This window comes from Mauremys mutica, chromosome 8 (assembly GCF_020497125.1).
Source record: "Mauremys mutica isolate MM-2020 ecotype Southern chromosome 8, ASM2049712v1, whole genome shotgun sequence".
In the NCBI taxonomy this organism is placed as follows: Eukaryota; Metazoa; Chordata; order Testudines; family Geoemydidae; genus Mauremys; species Mauremys mutica.
In genome coordinates this window covers 71752055-71769478 of record NC_059079.1, presented here as the reverse complement: position 1 = coordinate 71769478, position 17424 = coordinate 71752055, and the positions used below count along the sequence as shown (strand labels likewise).

The following is a 17424-nucleotide window of genomic DNA, read 5'->3' as shown; positions in this document are numbered from 1 at the left end:
CTCCCGTCGGCACAGGTAATCCACCACCCCGAGACTTCTTTTGTCAGCCTAGCGCTGTCTACACTGGGGGGAGGGGGGGGGCGGGGAAGGTTGGCTTAACCACATCGCTCAAGGGGGTGGAGTTTTCACACCCCTGACAGGTGTATATATGCTGATGTAACTTTTCAGTGCAGACCAGCCCCAAGGCCACTTAGGGGCCGTCCAAGCCCAAGGATCTGCTGTGCCTCCATGCAGGCTGCCCATGCTATGGGCTAGGCTGCCTTCCAGCTAAAGCAAGGAAAGGGAGTCGCTGCCCTTCAACTAGGAGGCAGACCCTGGTCAGGGTCTGATGAGGTGATTGTATGAGCCAGGCACTTTTCCTAGCCCAGACCAACTCCTTGTGGACTTGTCGGGACCTGCGTGAACTGGCAATCAGCTAATTAAGCAAACAGCTCCGCGCACTGAGGGTCACACCCCTAGAGTATCCAGGTCCCACGTGGGCTGCCAAGCTGGGCACTGGAGCAGAGAGGTGCAGAGAGCAGTTCCCTGTTCTCTGCACTGCTGGGATGCTTGATGGGTGCACACATTGCAGGGGGCTGGCCCTTCACTAACCCAGTGTTTGCCAGCCACGCCCCTTCAGCCCACTGCCGAAGAACGGGAATGACATGAGACCAAGTTGTGTTCTTCAACTGGTTCATGGGCTCTTGTGTTCTGGACAGATGTGTCCTGGATGATGCCCGTTCAGTCCAAGGCACTTTTGTTAGGTAAAACTGGGCTGGAACATAGCACCTCAGGGCAGGGCCGGATTCATCTTTTGGGGGCCTGGCGTCAAAAATATTTGTGGACCCCCATGGAGGCAATTGGAGCATGGAGTGGGGAGTTCAGTCCCTGGAGTGAGCGGCTGGCCAGGAACATGGCATGGTAGGGATGGCCCCGCCCCGCTCCGCCCAGCCCAGTGCGAGGGCACTATTTACAAACTGGCAGGCCACTGTGCATCTGGCAACTGCCCGGCCCTGTGCTGCCAGCATGCCCTTTCCCCTTGGGGGTGGGCCCATGCCACGTCACAGTCCCTCCACCCCCCCCCGACTCCCTATGGCCAGAGACCCCTGGACGTGCTATGCTCACTGCTCCCCCCCACAATCCCCACAAATGCACAGTGCCCTGCACAACACCACCCCTGCCCAGCACCACCCTTGCTCACAGACACCCCTACCACTGCCCAGCAGAATCCCTACAAAACCCCCACTCCCTAGTGCCCCAACACACACACACATCTTCCCTGCCCCCTCACAGCCAGCCCCCTCCCCAGGTCCCCCCAGAAACCAACTCCAATGCCTTGCCTCCCAGCCACACTCACCAGGCCTGCTGGGAGGCGACTGTAACTGCCAGGCTGAGCTGGGATGGGGATTTGCTCCAGCTCGTCGGGAGTGGCAGGATCAGCCAGGCCAGGGCCTGCCCCGGCCGGGCTCCCTCAGGACCCACTTGCCTGGAGGGGCCCAGCCAAGCCCCCCCACTGGCCGAGACTGACCAGGCTTCTGCACCAGTCCCAGGAAACTCCAGGGAGACAGGCGGGGCCCCACAGGTGATGGGAAGCAGAGATTGCCCGGAGACAGAGGTGCACTGGGGTCTGGCCAGGGGGCACAGAGGAGCTGGCAGGTGGGGCTAATGGGTGGAGAGGAGCCCTTGGCTGGCAGGCAGGCCAAGAGGAGCAAGTGGTGGGCAGAGGGGAGCAGAGGCTGGCAGAGTCTCGAGGTGCAGTGCAAGCGGAGCAGGCTGGGGCCCCTTCTGAGCATAGGCCCAGATCCATGGCACCACTGGTGCCATTGTAAACCCGGTACTGCCTTAGGGTCACTTCCTGGCAATTTTAGAGTCGTTATTGCTAAGTGGCAACATTAATCTTTTCTCTAACAAAATACCTCTCCTGTGGGCTCAGCGGGGTGCCTGGGACTGGCTTCCCCTCGGTGTGACTCCAGTGCCCGGCAGGTACCCTGGGCCTGGTTTCCCCTCAGCACGACTTTGATGCCCTGGGGGCACCCTGGGCCTGGGTCCTTCTTGACTAGCGATAATGTCAGTGGGCTCTGTGTGTACCCCACCCACATCTGGCAAGAAAGGAGCCGTTGCTCAGCGTGGCCTGGTCAGGTCTCCACACTCTGACCATTCCTCTCCTTCCCCACATGCGCTCAGGCGCAGTGAGATAATTAACAATGTTGGCATCTAACTAGCATCACTGACCATCTCCACTGGGACTGGTGGGGCAGGTCCCACCTCCAAACCTCATTCAGGCTCTCTCTGCAGAGACAGGCAGAGACAGCTCATTTATGCTCCGTTCACCTTTTCAAGGTTTCCTTTGCAGCCATCACAGCTAGAGACTGAGGTTTTCCAAAGGAAAGCTGAGATTCAGGAGAACCAAGGAGAGGCCTGTGAGTGCCCCCTGGCTAGTGCTGGGCAGCACTCCACTCTCTGGGAGACCCTGTGCTCTTATTGGGAGGAACAACTTCAGCTGATGTACCCAGTGCTCCTGGCCGGTCAGTGCCTCTGCTGGTTTTGGATTGACTGTATGTGTTGGGATTTTCCAGCAGTTGCAATACAAGTCATAGGTGTCAACTTTTACTTTTCCCTGGGGGGGTGCTCTGTCTGGAGGCCCTGCTCCTGCTCAGCCCCTTCCTCCAAGGCCCCACCTTCACTCCGCCTCTTTCCACCCTCGCTCCACCCCCTCCCCAAGGTCCCACCCTCATTCCCCCTCTTCCTGCCCTCACCCCTCCTCCTCCCCGGAGGCCCCAGTTGATGCTCGCCACCCTCCCCCCAAGCCCTTCCCTGAGCCCCCGAACAGCTGTGGCTGGTGGGTGCTGAGCACCCACTATTTTTTTTTCTGTGGGTGCTCTAGCATCAGAGCACCCTGAGAGTTGGCACGTATGATACAAGTATCATCAGAAATCCCCAAATGACAGAAGCACTAGACTGAAAGGGGCGTCTCTGCCCCATATGCCATGCTACCAGCTTGCAGTTTGTTCCAGGCAGAGTGAGCTAGCTGCAGGCTGTGTTTGTTCCTCATCCAATGGGTTTTCCCCCACAAATAATCAACAAAAGGAAGTCAAATTTGGTCCCAGTCTGGGGCCTGTCTTGGGCCTCGTAGCAGGCCTTTTCCTAAGGCAGAGCACGTGGCATGAATGCAGAGAGTTGCTGCTGGTAATCTGGGAGAAACCTGCATCTTGTGAGCATCAAGTGCCACCTGGCCAAGACCCTTTTGAGTAAGAGTATATTGATATTTGGCAATTTACCAAAATAGCTATGCTGGGTGCCAGAATTTTGGTCAATTTCCACATGTAGAGAAACTCTGAGTTTCTCATCCTGTACACAGCCAGGTGCAGAAGGCTGAGGGCTACATTTCCCTGCATCATGTGTGACAATGCCATTCCAGGAGTTTTGGCACGAAGGTTTGGTGTACATTTTTAATAGCGAGGGCAGTTAACCACTGGAACAGCGTCCCAAGGGTGGTGGTGAATGTTCCATCACTGACCTTGTGCAGTCAAGATCGGATGTGTTTCTAAAAGGTCTGCTGTAGTTCAAACAGGAATCATAGAATCATAGAATATCAGGGTTGAAAGGGACCTCAGGAGGTCACCTAGTCCACCCCCTGCTCAAAGCAGGACCAAAACCAACTAAATCATCCCAGCCAGGGCTTTGTCAAGCCAGGCCTTAAAAACCTCTAAGGATGGAGATTCCACCACCTCTCTAAGTAACCCATTCCAGTGCTTCACCACCCTCCTAGTGAAAAAGTCTTTTCCTAATATCCAACCTAAACCTCCCCCACTGCAACTTGAGACCATTACTCCTTGTTCAAGGCACTTCTCTGGAGTGACTAGATAGTCACAGTGGTCCCTTCTGGCCTTGGAATCTGTGACTTTTCTGACTACTTCACCTCTGGAACTCCTGGACTGGAAGACTGGAGTGAGGAACTGTAGGGGTTGGAAAAAATGTATCCAAGAGGCCTGTGAAGCTGGCTTTGCTCCCGAGTCGAGTGGCTGCCCTTCCAGCTTACTGAAAGCCCGAGCTCCCAGCTCATTCTCCTGGTATTCTTGTTGGCACTGGACAGCAGCTTTTTTAGTGTGACGGATCTGATGGGAGCAGGACTCTCATTCAAAGCCTTTATGCAGGTTTTCTTGATGGTGCTAGTATGAAATCTGGCAACAATTTGCATGCACTGAGAATCTGTATCAATAGGGTGAAAATCTCTCACACGTTATTGACAAGTTTCTAGTCTCTTGTGGATTTTGGAATAAAGCCACAAATGTTTTGGATTTTCACTCTGACTGTTCTCCTTGTAGTATGTATTAGGGCCAGGTGGGCAAGTCGCTCTGGATGTAACATGCAGAGAGTTGTCTGTTTGCACAATCCTTGCTCTGTGTAGGGTCTTACAACAATCTATTGACTAGAGTGTGAGGGGTCACAGGGCCTGGCCCATCAGATGTTGTTCAGTTCTGATTGCTGAGCTTCTCAAGAAGTGAAGTGATTAAGGAAGAAGTTGGGGGTAGTGCACCTTGCCCCCAGTTCTTGCACTGAGATTCTGTTTACCCAGAGCTATGAGCTTGTAAAGAGCAACTTTGATAGCCCAGTGGGTTTGAAAGGTAAGACAGACAATGTCACTGTGTTTTCTCTCCTGATAAGACACCAGCTGTGGGGAGGGTGCCACTGGGTTTAGAGTCTGCAGATTTCTTCTAGAGCTGGATGTTTTAGGATGTTGATTAGATCTCTGCCCTTAGTTGTGCTTGTCTGCATCTGAAAGGTAGGGGACGACTCTCTAACAGGATCAGTTCCCAGTAGAACTGAATAGTGGGGCTTCCCCTTTCTTTGCAGTTCTGGGCATTTCCCACAGCCATTGCACACACCAGAACAGGCAGGGAGATGTGGGACCATGCAGAAGTCCTTCCCACTCCGCCAGTGAGATCCCAGCCTGACTCCTGTGACCTGGGGAGTTTGCAGCTCTGACCTGTTTGTCAAATCTCCCTCACTACTAGGTGAGCACTATAGGATCAGAGCTAGTGCCAGCCAGGGCAGAGTTTGTGCAGGGGGAGGGGCCATGCTGCCTGTGCCTCTTTGCAAGGCCAGGCTACAGATCAGAGTCCAGTTTTTACAGTGGTTGGGTGAACAGCTCATAATTTATAACCTGCTGGAGCCACCTGGCACTGAGTGGGCTCGTTCCAGAGTGTGGGAAATGGGGCCGTTCTGCCACTGGATGACAGCTGTTATCTGTCCTTCCTTTGCCACTTGGTCAGGGACGGGGGGTTGAACAACCTCCAAAGCCTGTGTGAAGTGGGCCAGCTCTGGGCAAAGCCGGAGTGATGGCTAGGAATGACTGATACTGATCCTGATACTGATCCTCGGCAGCTAGCGGGTACGTCATATGGTCAGAGTGCTACTGCTGGTGGCCTGCTGGCACTGGAAAGAGTTCACCCTTTAACAGTTAATTCCCAGGCTGGCGCTTTTGGAAATATTCCCTGTGCCTCAGTTTTGCCTGCTGTAACGTGGGTGAGAACAGGTCAGACTCAGCCCCTCCATCCATACTGGGACAATGAACTAAGGTGTGAGTATGGAGGTGCCTCGTGTTACGTACCCGCCTTTGGCTTCATTGATTTCCCTAAGTGCGCTGAGTGAGTCAGTGGCACGGCCAGGATTAGGGCTTCAGGATCCTGCTGCCTATGCCTCTAGGCCAGTGTTCTCAGCATTCCCCCCACGGTGGGACCCCAAAGCCCCTGAGTCTCCCTGCCCCACAGGCCTTGGTGCTCTTCCTTCCTGAACAAGCATCTATTTGAACACCACCACCACTGGCTTGAGGGGCTGGGTGGGAGGTGCCGGGCTGGGCTAGTGGCAGCCTGGTATCTGGCAGTTGGATTGCCAGGGCTAGGCGGGGTTGGCTAGGATGATGTCATGGTGAAATGGGAGCCCGGGAAGGAGAGGGAGGAAGTCGGGGGGGAAGGGGTGCTGGAACAATTTATAAAGTGGGATTGCTGAGAGCCATTGAACCAAACTGTAAACCCTGTATATAACGAAAACCACTTCAAGCCAGGGGGTGCTACAGCTCCCCCAGCACCACTAGTTCCAGCACCTATGCGGGGGGGTGGAGGTGGGGTTAATTAGCTGTGCATGTCTGTGCGGTGGCCAGAAGTAATTTATAATTGTTTTCTTGGCAGGCTCCAGGGGCTGCTGTTCCCTCCCTTTTCAGTTAGCTAGATTGTTAGCAAGGTCTGCTGCAGGGTCTCCACCCTGGCTCAATTGCCATTTATTGTGGGGACTGACAGTGGACTGGCTCTACTCTCAGCCCAGAGGCCCATTGAAATTAACAAAGCAGGGTTAAGTAGCCTCTTCATCATATCACTTAATGTCTCCTCCTGCAGCCAGGCCAATGCATCAATTTAGGGCTAATCCTGAAATGAACAAAGGCTTCCCTCACAGGGAGGAGAATGGAAAACAAGTGAATGCTCTAGACTTGGTGCCTTGTTGGAGTCCATGGGTGTGTCTTCACAAGGATAGATAAGGAAAAAGGTGCAGCATGACCTAGGAGTACAGATTTGAAAGGTGTTAAACTACTTCTCTGCCATCCCTAGGCAGCGCTTCAAATCACTTGAGCAAATTTGATTTGAAAAATCACCCTTTTCCTTATCAATTCCCCATGTAGACAGACCCAGCACCCGTGTCCTTCCCTCCCTCTGGCACGAGGCCCTGGATCTCCTCGCTCCCTGCAGTTAGAGGGAGGGAATTGCCCTGCACTCCTCTGACACTGTTAATGACACAGCTGGGGCAGCCAGGGCTTGTCTACACAATGAAATGACATCACTAGTCATCAGAGGATCCAGGGGGCCTGGGGCAAAGTGGGGGAGCTGCGGCGCTTGTACTCACCTGGTGGCGGTCCGGGTCTTCAGCGGCATTTCAGCGTCGGGGGGCCATTCAGTCACTCCGCCTCTTCAGCAGCACTAAAGGGCCCCCCGCTGCCAAAATGCCGTCGAAGACCCGGACCGCCACAGGGCCAAGGCTCGCAGGGCCCCTGTGGGGCCTGGGGCAAATTGCCCCACTTGCCCCTGCATCTGGGTGGCCCTGCTAGTCATTGTGGTATAATGCCTTGTCTGGACACTCTTATTCTGGGCTGAGGGCCTTGCTCTTGTTGCTCTGAAAGTGGCTTAAGCTAAACCAGAAAAAAGGCCTTGTTATTCTGCTATCCAAGCGTCCACGCAGGGATTTATGCCGCTCTAAACAGAGCATAGGATTATGCCAGTAAATTTCACTGTGTAGACAAGCCCTTAGTAATGCTGAGAAATGGATATGAGCAGCTATTGAGAGACCCACCTGGGATGCAGAACCAGACCAGCAGCGGGAACAGGGTTTAGGGCCTCTGGACATTTCCCCTTCATCCCCACCCCAAAGCAGGCCACACTCTAGCTCCAGGCTCTCCAGGGTGTGCTCGCTATTGACTCTCTACTGCATCCTGTTGGGCATAGTTGGGTTTTTCTCTTCTTCTTTTTTTTTACTGTTTGTTTATTTAGGAAGTTTTAACAGGTTTACAGCTTCTTGCCATGTAAACATCAGAGCCAAAATAATAATCATTACAAGAGTGAGCTGTTGTTTAGAACCGTTGTCCAGTAATACAGCAGTCATCAGGTATCTCTGTGGAACAGCCTGTTCCCATACTACAGACTGAGCATCTGTACGCTACCCACCACGTGTTGCTTCTGGTGATTGTACTAAATCGAGTGACATCTCTGAATACACATTTTTAACAAACCAGGCATGTTTATCAAATGTTAATAGTCAAAAAAAAAACAGACAGGTGTGCTGGGGTTTCTGCAGGTGACTGAATGTACTTTGTCTGAGCATTGAAAACATAAAAACCAAATATCTACAAATCTGTTTGTCTTCTGTCTGTTTTGCTGGGGATGTAATTGGTGTGTTCATTTTTCCATAACAACCACCTCCCTTATTTTTTGACCCATTCCCCTAGAGCTGGACTAGTTTTTTTTCCCAATGACAGGCTATCAGCCGCTGAGCAGCTACTAGCAGATGAGAGATTAAGGCTTCATTTCCTTTTGTGTCATTTCCACTAGGCATCCCCAGGAGGCTTGCCTGCCAAAGGAGCATTTGGTACTAAACACCCACCCATTTGTGATGTTTGGTGATGGAGCATGTCCCAACGCTCGCTAGCTGGACATGTCCACCATGTCCACCAAAAATCTCTTCTTTCACCACGTCTCCAACACTTATCCCCATTCAGAGCTCTCTGTATTTTAACCTGACTGTGGTGAGTTGCTATTGAAACAGTATTGTAAGGAATTTTTCTTGTATCATGTTACAGACTGAAGCTGCTGCTATGTCTGGCCTAGGTTTTAATAACTGCAGTTGTCTGTCCATCCTCCTCTCCCCGCAATCCCTCATTCTTTGTTCTCTTTTCCTCTCCCCTCCCGCTCTTGCTTTTCTTCACCATCTCAGTCCAGTCTCCTCAGCTCCTAGCCCTACCTCACTGTGTTTACAACTTACCTAAGAAGGGAGAGACCATGCACCATGCCCACTCCAGCATGTATCCAGCACTGGGTACACTCTCGAGCCTTGTCTGGCTAAGGGGCGGCTCTTCATACAGACTTGCACCGAGATACTTACACATGTGAATTCAAAGCCATGTTCATAGGTGCTAGAACAAGGGGTGCTGAGGGAGCTGCTGCACCCCCTGGCTAGAAGTGGTTTCCATCATATGCAGGGTTTACAGTTTGGGTCAGTGGCTCTCAGCACCTCCACTACACAGATTGTTCCAGCCCCCCAGCCACATTGTTAGTTCAGTGCAGGTTTGCATGTAGCCCAGCCCTGAGAGCTCAAAGCTGTTCTGAATCGTATGAACTGGCACATATGGTTACACCTTAGTGCCAACAGGACAGGCTGGTCAAGGTGAACCCAACCAGGGAGGCCAGGCTACAACTTGGCCTGCTCACATCTTCAAACCCACTTGCCCTGTCTGCACTAGGGTGTTACATTGTGTTAATGAAAATGCAGTGCCAGCGGGCTGGGCCTCTGTCCATAATTCAGACTAGGCCATGACAATAGCAACCCAAACCTTGCTTGCCTTTAGGGATTTTAGCAAGAAGCCTGACCAAGGTCAGTAAAGTCACTGAGCTTTACTCTAACAGGGAGTTTCCTGGCAAGTCTAAGGAAGTGTAGCCACAATCAGACAAGCCGGTCTGGGAAAGGTGGTACCTGAGCTAAGGCGTTAGGCCTTTGAAAGGTGGTCTCTCCTCAGCAGGCTGGCTTCGGCAGAGAATGGCTTATCTGGATCCTGTGGTGTGATAAGGAGCTGGATAAATCTGGTTTGGAAGCAGGGTTCGTGCTGCTGAAATGGGGCTGGGGGGTGGGTTGCTAAGGATATTAAGGGAGGGAAGTGACTTGCCCAAGATCCCATGTTATGGCACAGGCAGGACTAGAATCCAGATCTCCCAACACTCAGCCCTGGGCTTTGCCCCAGGACCACCCTCCTCACCAAATGAGTGGCTCTATTCTGCTCAAGCTGATGTTCAGGTGGTGTGATGGTGCAGCTCCCTGTAGAGCGCTGACTCAGCCTGCAGGTGACAGGCAGGGGTAATCAGGTGAGTTCCCACGTCTGAAAGGAGAGGTCGTCCCTCCTGGCCAGGCACAAGTGAGCAAAGTGCTCTTGGCCTCTGCTGCTACCTGGAGAGCCAGAAGCTGCTGTGTATCCAGCAAGGCCCCCAGTTGATGGATCTGAGTCAAGCCCTTCAATGGAGGGAGCCAATATCTACTCAGCCAGCCCCTCCAATTCATCCCCTAACCTGCCAGCAAAACCTCTGCCATCTCTGGCCTGTGCTCATGGCATGATCTCCTCCTGCAGAACTGAATGGGCCCTCATTTATCATAGATCATTAGGGTTGGAAGGGATCTCAGGAGATCATCTAGTCCAACCCCCTGCTCAAAGCAGTATCAATCCCCAAATGGCCCCCTCAAGGATTGAACTCACAGCCCTGGGTTTAGCAAGCCAATGCTCAAACCACTGAGCTATCCCACCCCATATTTATCACTAACCTTTCAGGCCAGCCCCCAGATTGCCACTAAGACCACACGTTAGCTTCATTGGCCTAACACTTCCTTCCCCCCACTTATGGGTGGGGGAGGTAACACGAATCATAGAATCATAGAATCTCAGGGTTGGAAGGGACCTCAGGAGGTCATCTAGTCCAACCCCCTGCTCAAAGCAGGACCAAACCCAACTAAATCATCCCAGCCAGGGCTTTGTCAAGCCTGACCTTAAAAACCTCTAAGGAAGGAGATTCCACTATCTCCCTAGGTAACCCATTCCAGTTCTTCACCACCTTACTAGTGGTGGTGCCTCCCTCCAGTGCCGGCTTGAATATCTGCTCCTGGGGTGAAGCTTCGGTTGGCATTTCCTGGTCTGTGAGCATAATTCAAATATCTTGGTCCCTGTGCTGGGCTGACCAAAGGCCTGTTTGCACCAGCAGCACTCACAGGGCTAAGCACACACTGCTGGACTCTCCCACCACAGAGCTTCCCTGCTGCCCATTTATAGCCACCCATGCTCTAGGGCGTCAGGCAAGGGACTGGGCTCACTGGAGTTCCCCCCTCCAGCCTAGAACCTCTCATCTTCTAGGGAACCCTGGTTGCTAGACTGTAGGTCCCTGGAACCTGCAGGGGTGGCCTGGCTGACCAGGACAGGATTGGAAGCCCATGACTGTCCCAGCAGCACGGGGTTCACTTGCACCATCGCAGCCCCCTGGGTCTGAATGCACACTCCTGATGGACGCGTGTGGTCACGCTAAGTGTGCTCTAAGAGACTCCACAGCTGCTCCCAGCTCCAGTGTCAGTGGGTCCAACAGCAGCTTCCCCCTTGTCTGCCCTTCACTTGGATGGTTTTCTGCCCCAGGCTTTCCTGTGGCCTTAGCTCCTGACCTGTGCTCTGCCCTGCAGCATCATATGTCATAGAAGGACCCATGCTAATACAAGAACAAGCAGGGAGAACTAGAAGTCCTGACACAGTCAAGGATTTATGATGTAATTGGAATAACAGAGACTTGGTGGGATAACTCACATGATTGGAGTACTGTCATGGATGGATATAAACTGTTCAGGAAGGACAGGCAGGGCAGAAAAGGTGGGGGAGTTGCGTTGTATGTGAGAGAGAAGTATGACTGCTCAGAGCTCCAGTATGAAACTGCAGAAAAACCTGAGAGTCTCTGGATTAAATTTAGAAGTATGAACAACAAGGGTGATGTCATGGTGGGAGTCTGCTACAGACCACCAGACCAGGGGGATGAGGTGGACGAGGCTTTCTTCCAGCAACTAACAGAAGTTGCTAGATCGCAGGCCCTGGTTCTCATGGGTGACTTTAATCACCCTGATATCTGCTGGGAAAGCAATACAGCAGTGCACAGACAATCCAGGAAGTTTCTGGAAAGTGTAGGGGACAATTTCCTGGTGCAAGTGCTGGAGGAACCAACTAGGGGAAAAGCTCTTCTTGACCTGCTGCTCACAAACAGGGAAGAAATAGTAGAGGAAGCAATAGTGGATGGGAACCTGGGAGGCAGTGACCATGAGATGGTCGAGTTCAGGATCCTGATACAAGGAAGAAAGGAGAGCAGTAGAACAGAGACCCTGGACTTCAGAAAAGCAGACTTCAACTCCCTCAGGGAACTGATAGGCAAGGTCCCCTGGGAGAATAACATGACAGGGAAAGGAGTCGAGGAAAGCTGGCTGTATTTTAAAAAATCCTTATTGAGGTTGCAGGAACAAACCTTCCCAATGTGTAGGAAGAAAAGTAAATATGGCAGGCGACCAGCTTGGCTCAACGGTGAAATCCTTGCTCGTCTTAAACACAAAAAAACAGATTACAAGAAGTGGAAGATTGGACAAATAACCAGGGAGGAGTATAAAAGTATTGCTCAGGCATGCAGGAGTGAAATTAGGAAGGCCAAATCACACTTGGAGTTGCAGCTAGCCGGAGATGTTAGGAGTAACAAGAAGGGTTTCTTCAGGTATGTTAGCAACAAGAAGAAAGTCAAGGAAAGTGTGGGCCCCTTGCTGAATGAGGGAGGGAACCAAGTGACAGAGGATGTGGAGAAAGCTAGTGTACTCAATGCTTTTTTTGCCTCTGTCTTCACAGACAAGGTCAGCTCCCAGACAGCTGCACTCTGCAGCACGGTATGGGAAGGAGGTGACCAGCTCTCTGTGGGGAAAGAAGTAGTTCGGGACTATTTAGAAAAGCTGGACGAGCACGAATCCATGGGGCCGGATGCGCTGCATCCGAGGGTGCTAAAGGAGTTGGCCGATGAGATTGCAGAGCCATTGGCCATTATCTTTGAAAAATCATGGCGATCGGGGGAGGTCCCGGATGACTGGAAAAAAGCTAATGTAGTGCCCATCTTTAAAAAAGGGAAGAAGGAAGATCCAGGGAACTACAGGCCAGTCAGTCTCACCTCAGTCCCTGGAAAAATCATGGAACAGGTCCTCAAGGAATCAATCCTGAACCACTTAAAGAAGGGGAAAGTGATCAGGAACAGTCAGCATGGATTCACCAAGGGCAAGTCATGCCTGACTAACCTAATTGCTTTCTATGATGAGATAACCGGCTCTGTAGATGAGGGGAAAGCAGTGGATGTGCTATTTCTGGACTTTAGCAAAGCTTTTGATACAGTCTCCCACAGTATTCTTGCCAGCAAGTTAAAGAAGTCTGGGCTGGATGAATGGACGGTAAGGTGGATAAAAAACTGGCTAGATGGTCGGGCTCAACGGGTAGTGATCAATGGTTCCATGTCTAGTTGGCAGCCGGTATCAAGTGGAGTGCCCCAAGGGTCGGTGCTGGGGCCGGTTTTGTTCAATATCTTCATTAACGATCTGGAGGATGGTGTGGACTGCACCCTTAGCAAGTTTGCAGATGACACTAAACTGGGAGGAGTGGTTGATACGCTGGAGGGTAGGGCTAGGATACAGAGGGACCTAGACAAATTAGAGGATTGGGCCAAAAGAAATATGATGAGGTTCAACAAGGACAAGTGCAGAGTCCTGCTTTCAGGACGGAAGAATCCCATGCACTGCTATAGACTAGGGACCGAATGGCTGGGCAGCAGTTCTGCAGAAAAGGACCTAGGGGTTACGGTGGACGAAAAGCTGAATATGAGTTAACAGTGTGCCCTTGTTGCCAAGAAGGCTAATGGCATTTTGGGTTGTATAAGTAGGGGCATTTCCAGCAGATCGAGGGATGTGATCATTCCCCTCTACTCAGCACTGGTGAGGCCTCATTTGGAGTACTGTGTCCAGTTTTGGGCCCCACACTACAAGAAGGATGTGGATAAATTGGAGAGAGTCCAGCGGAGGGCAACAAAAATGATTAGGGGGCTGGAGCACATGACTTATGAGGAGAGGCTGAGGGAACTGGGATTATTTAGTCTGCAGAAGAGAAGAATGAGGGGGGATTTGATAGCTGCTTTCAACTACCTGAAAGGGGGTTCCAAAGAGGATGGATCTAGACTGTTCTCAGTGGTAGAAGATGACAGAACAAGGAGTAATGGTCTCAAGTTTCAGAGCGGGAGGTTTAGGTTGGATATTAGGAAAAACTTTTTCACTAGTAGGGTGGTGAAGAACTGGAATGGGTTGCCTAGGGAGGTGGTGGAATGTCCTTCCTTAGAGGTTTTTAAGGTCAGGCTTGACAAAGCCCTGGCTGGGATGATTTAGTTGGGTTTGGTCCTGCTTTGAGCAGGGGGTTGGACTAGATGACCTCCTGAGGTCCCTTCCAACCCTGAGATTCTATGATTCTATGAAGTCCTGGCACTAGCATAAGCTGGGGGCTGTTTCTCTGGCCCTGACCTCTTTACCTGCCAGGCTCTGGGAAGCTGGGCCACGCCCCACCCTTGAACAGCTCTGTTCTCCCATGTGCCATGTCCTGGCAGGTGTGTGCGGCAGCATTCACTGAGGGATGGAAGTGAAGGGAGCGATTTATCCACAGGGGGCAGAATGAGGACAGGTTCCCCAGCCTGTCACTGGCTTCCAAGCACCACTGGGTGCTAAAGCCAGCTCCACAAAGGCCAGTGCCCAAAGGGGAAGCAGCAGAGCAGGAGCCCTTGTCTCTCAGGGACAATCTGCACTAACAGAAGCACTGACTCATCCTCCAAGCAAGCCCAGCTCCACACAGAGGCTGCTGTAAGGAGGGAGGTGTCATGCAGCCAGTGCCTAAGAACGCTGCCATGCAAAGCGAGCTCCAGGCACAAACAGGGTCCAAAATCTCAGCATCCCCCTTCCCCCTGCTTGAACCCAAGCTCCCACCAGATGCCCTGAGCCAGGGGAAGGTCTCATCTGAGAGTCTGCTGCTGTGAAATGCAGAAAGCAGAGGAACAAAGGCTTGTTCTGGGAAGAGCTCCCAGGAGCAGAGCTTGGCCGACTGGCCAGGCCTCTCATGCTGCCCACATTAGCGGCCTGCTTGGGATCTGTGTATTAGCCATGAATTAATGTCCTGCAGAGTCTGGGAACCTGGATCAGGCAGGGATTAAAGAGGCATTACCCCTTTGTTAAAGCTGATGTTTTGGGGATAATCTGGAAGCTTTAGCTAATACATTATTACAGAAACTTCTTCAATCACAGTGGCAGACAGTAAGCAGATTTGGATATTACTGTCTAACCATGTTCAGGGCTGCTGCTCCCGGGGGAGTGGGTTTGCATCATGGCAAACACATGCCTGAACTCCTCAGGCACTCTGAAGGAGCAGCAGGGGGACAGCAGGAAACCAGGGAAACTCAGCCCCACCCAGGGAATAGGCTCCTACCCCGCTGGGAAAGGGCCCCAGGTAGGGTGACCATATGTCCCATTTTGGCAGGGACAGACCCTTTTTAAAGCCCTATCCCGGCCCTCCTGAGTTTTTTTTGGCAAAAGTGAGCATTTGTCCTGTTTGCTCTTGCTGCCTTGATCAGTTGCCAAGAGCAAATGGGACAAATGCCCAGTTTTGTTTAAAAAAAAGTGGGTTACAGAAGAACATGCAGGGTAGGGGGAGCGAGTGTCAATGCCAGCCCTGCGCAGTGGGTGAGGCAGGGCTCAGGCGAGCAGCAACGCCAGCCCCACGTGGGGTGCGCAGGGGGGGGGCCCTTGGGAGTGCAGCTTGGCTAGCCCTGTGTGAAGGGGGCCTCAGGAGAGTGGGTTTGGCCAGTCCCAGGGGGTGCATGGGTGGGCTCAGGCGAGCGACTTGGGCCAGCTCCACGTAAAGGAGGCAGCCTCAAGTTAGCCCCACCCTGTGTATCATTTTCCCTTAGGGAGTGCCATACAAAAAAATTGGCCTGGTCTCACCCACCAGAGGCAGCAGCAGCCAGGGAGACCTCTGAAGAGTGCCTATACACAAGTGCAAGAAGCCTGGGAAACAAACAGGGAGAACTGGAAGACCTGGCATAGGCAAAGAACTATGATGTGATTGGAATAACAGAGACTTGGTGGGATAATTGTCATGACTGGAGTATTGTTATGGATGGATATAAACTGTTCAGGAAGGACTGGCGGGGCAAAAAAGGTTGGGGAGTTGAACTGTATGTAAGAGAGCAGTATGACTGCAGTAAAACCTGAGAGTCTCTGGATTAAATTTAGAAGTGTGAGCAACAAGGGTGATGTCATGGTGGGAGTCTGCTACAGACCACCAGACCAGGGGGATGAGGTGGACAAGGCTTTCTTCTGGCAACTAACAGAAGTTACTAGGTCACAGGCCCTGGTTCTCATGAGGGACTTCAATCACCCTGATATCTGCTGGGAGAGCAATACAGCAGTGCACAGACAATCCAGGAAGTTTTTTGGAAAGTGTAGGGGACAATTTCTTGGTGCAAGTGCTGGAGGAACCAACTAGGGGCAGAGCTCTTCTTGACCTGCTGCTCACAAACAGGGAAGAATTAGTAGGGGAAGCAAAAGTGGATGGGAACCTGGGAGGCAGTGACCATGAGATGGTCCAGTTCAGGATCCTGACACAAAGAAGAAAGGAGAGCAGCAGAATATGGACCCTGGACTTCAGAAAAACAGACCTTGACTCCCTCGGGAACTGTTGGGCAGGATCCCCTGAGAGAAAACATGAGGGGGAAAGGAATCCAGGACAGCTGGCTGTATTTTAAAGAATCCTTACTGAGGTTGCAGGAACAAAATATCCCGATGTGTAGAAAGAATAGTAAATATGGCAGGCAACCAGCTTGGCTTAACAGTGAAATCCTTGCTGATCTTAAACGCAAAAAAGAAGCTTACAAGAAGTGGAAGATTGGACAAATGACCAGGGAGGAGTATTAAAATATTGCTCAGACATGCAGGAGTGAAATCAGGAAGGCCAAATCACACTTGGAGTTGCAGCTAGCAAGAGATGTTAAGAGTAACAGGAAGGGTTTCTTCAGGTATGTTAGCAACAAGAAGAAAGTCAAGGAAAGTGTGGGCCCCTTACTGAATGAGGAAGGCAACTTAGTGACAGAGGATGTGGAAAAAGCTAATGGACTCAATGGTGGGTTTTTTTGTTTTTTTTTAAGGAACAGCCAGATAAATACTCTGATTCTGTGCTACCTATGGATGTACAATGCAATTCCAGTATTATTACATGGTTAGTTGTGTCCTGCCCAGGAAAGGGATACCAAATTATTCAATAGTTACCCTATGCAGAGTGAATTTAGCTAATTGTGTTTCATTAGGACATTCTCCTCCACCTGCCTTCATGTTCATACCGAGCCATGGCGCGTTCCTCGAGTTTCTTTCCAATGCAGTTTATTGCTGGACCCTCAGGGTTCGTGCCATAGGTGCTGCGTGTGAAATTGGACAGGTTGAACTGAATTTGGTTCCAGCCGTCATCCAGCTGCATGGGCATGGTGCAGACGAAGGGCTTCACCCGGGTTGTGCTCTGGTAGTTACTTGCCCGGAAGCGCCTGCACACGTTCTTATCATCCAACACCTGCACTTCAAAGGTGAAGTATTTCTTTAGGTTCTTAATGATCATCACCAGGAAGGGCAGTTTGATGCCCAGTGTCTTCTTTGGGTGAGCAGGGCAGGTGATGTACGTGGTACTGACGTTTGTTCCTTCAATCTCCAGCACCAGTGACTGGATATCGTTATTGGTGATTCTTTTGATATGGCCAATCCACACCTTCTTGTCCCAGATCTGCAGGGGCTTGCTGCTGATGCTGTACAGCATGGAGAGGAAGCTGCTCTGGAACGTGTTCTTGAACATGCCGCCACCGGGGGAGGGGGAAGGGTCTCCCGGCCAGCCCGGCTCCCTCCGCTCCTCGCTGCCACCGCCGACCCCAGACCACCCGCTTGCCGCGCGGAGGGCAGGTGGCCTGGGCTCGGCAGCAGCAGCGAGGAGCGGAGGGAGCCGGGCCTAACCTAATTGCCTTCTATGATGAGATAACTGGCTCTGTGGATGAGGGGAAAGCAGTGGACGTGTTATTCCTT

The 17424-nt window shown here is 51.8% G+C and overlaps 1 protein-coding gene across 1 annotated transcript; it reads right to left on the bottom strand.

The window, feature by feature from the left end:
* Positions 1-16663: 16663 nt before the first annotated feature.
* LOC123376319 (cilia- and flagella-associated protein 20-like) lies at positions 16664-17200 on the bottom strand. Its single transcript, XM_045028243.1, has one exon. It carries the CDS (start codon positions 17198-17200, stop codon positions 16664-16666), a length of 537 nt encoding a protein of 178 aa, XP_044884178.1.
* Positions 17201-17424: the final 224 nt, after the last annotated feature.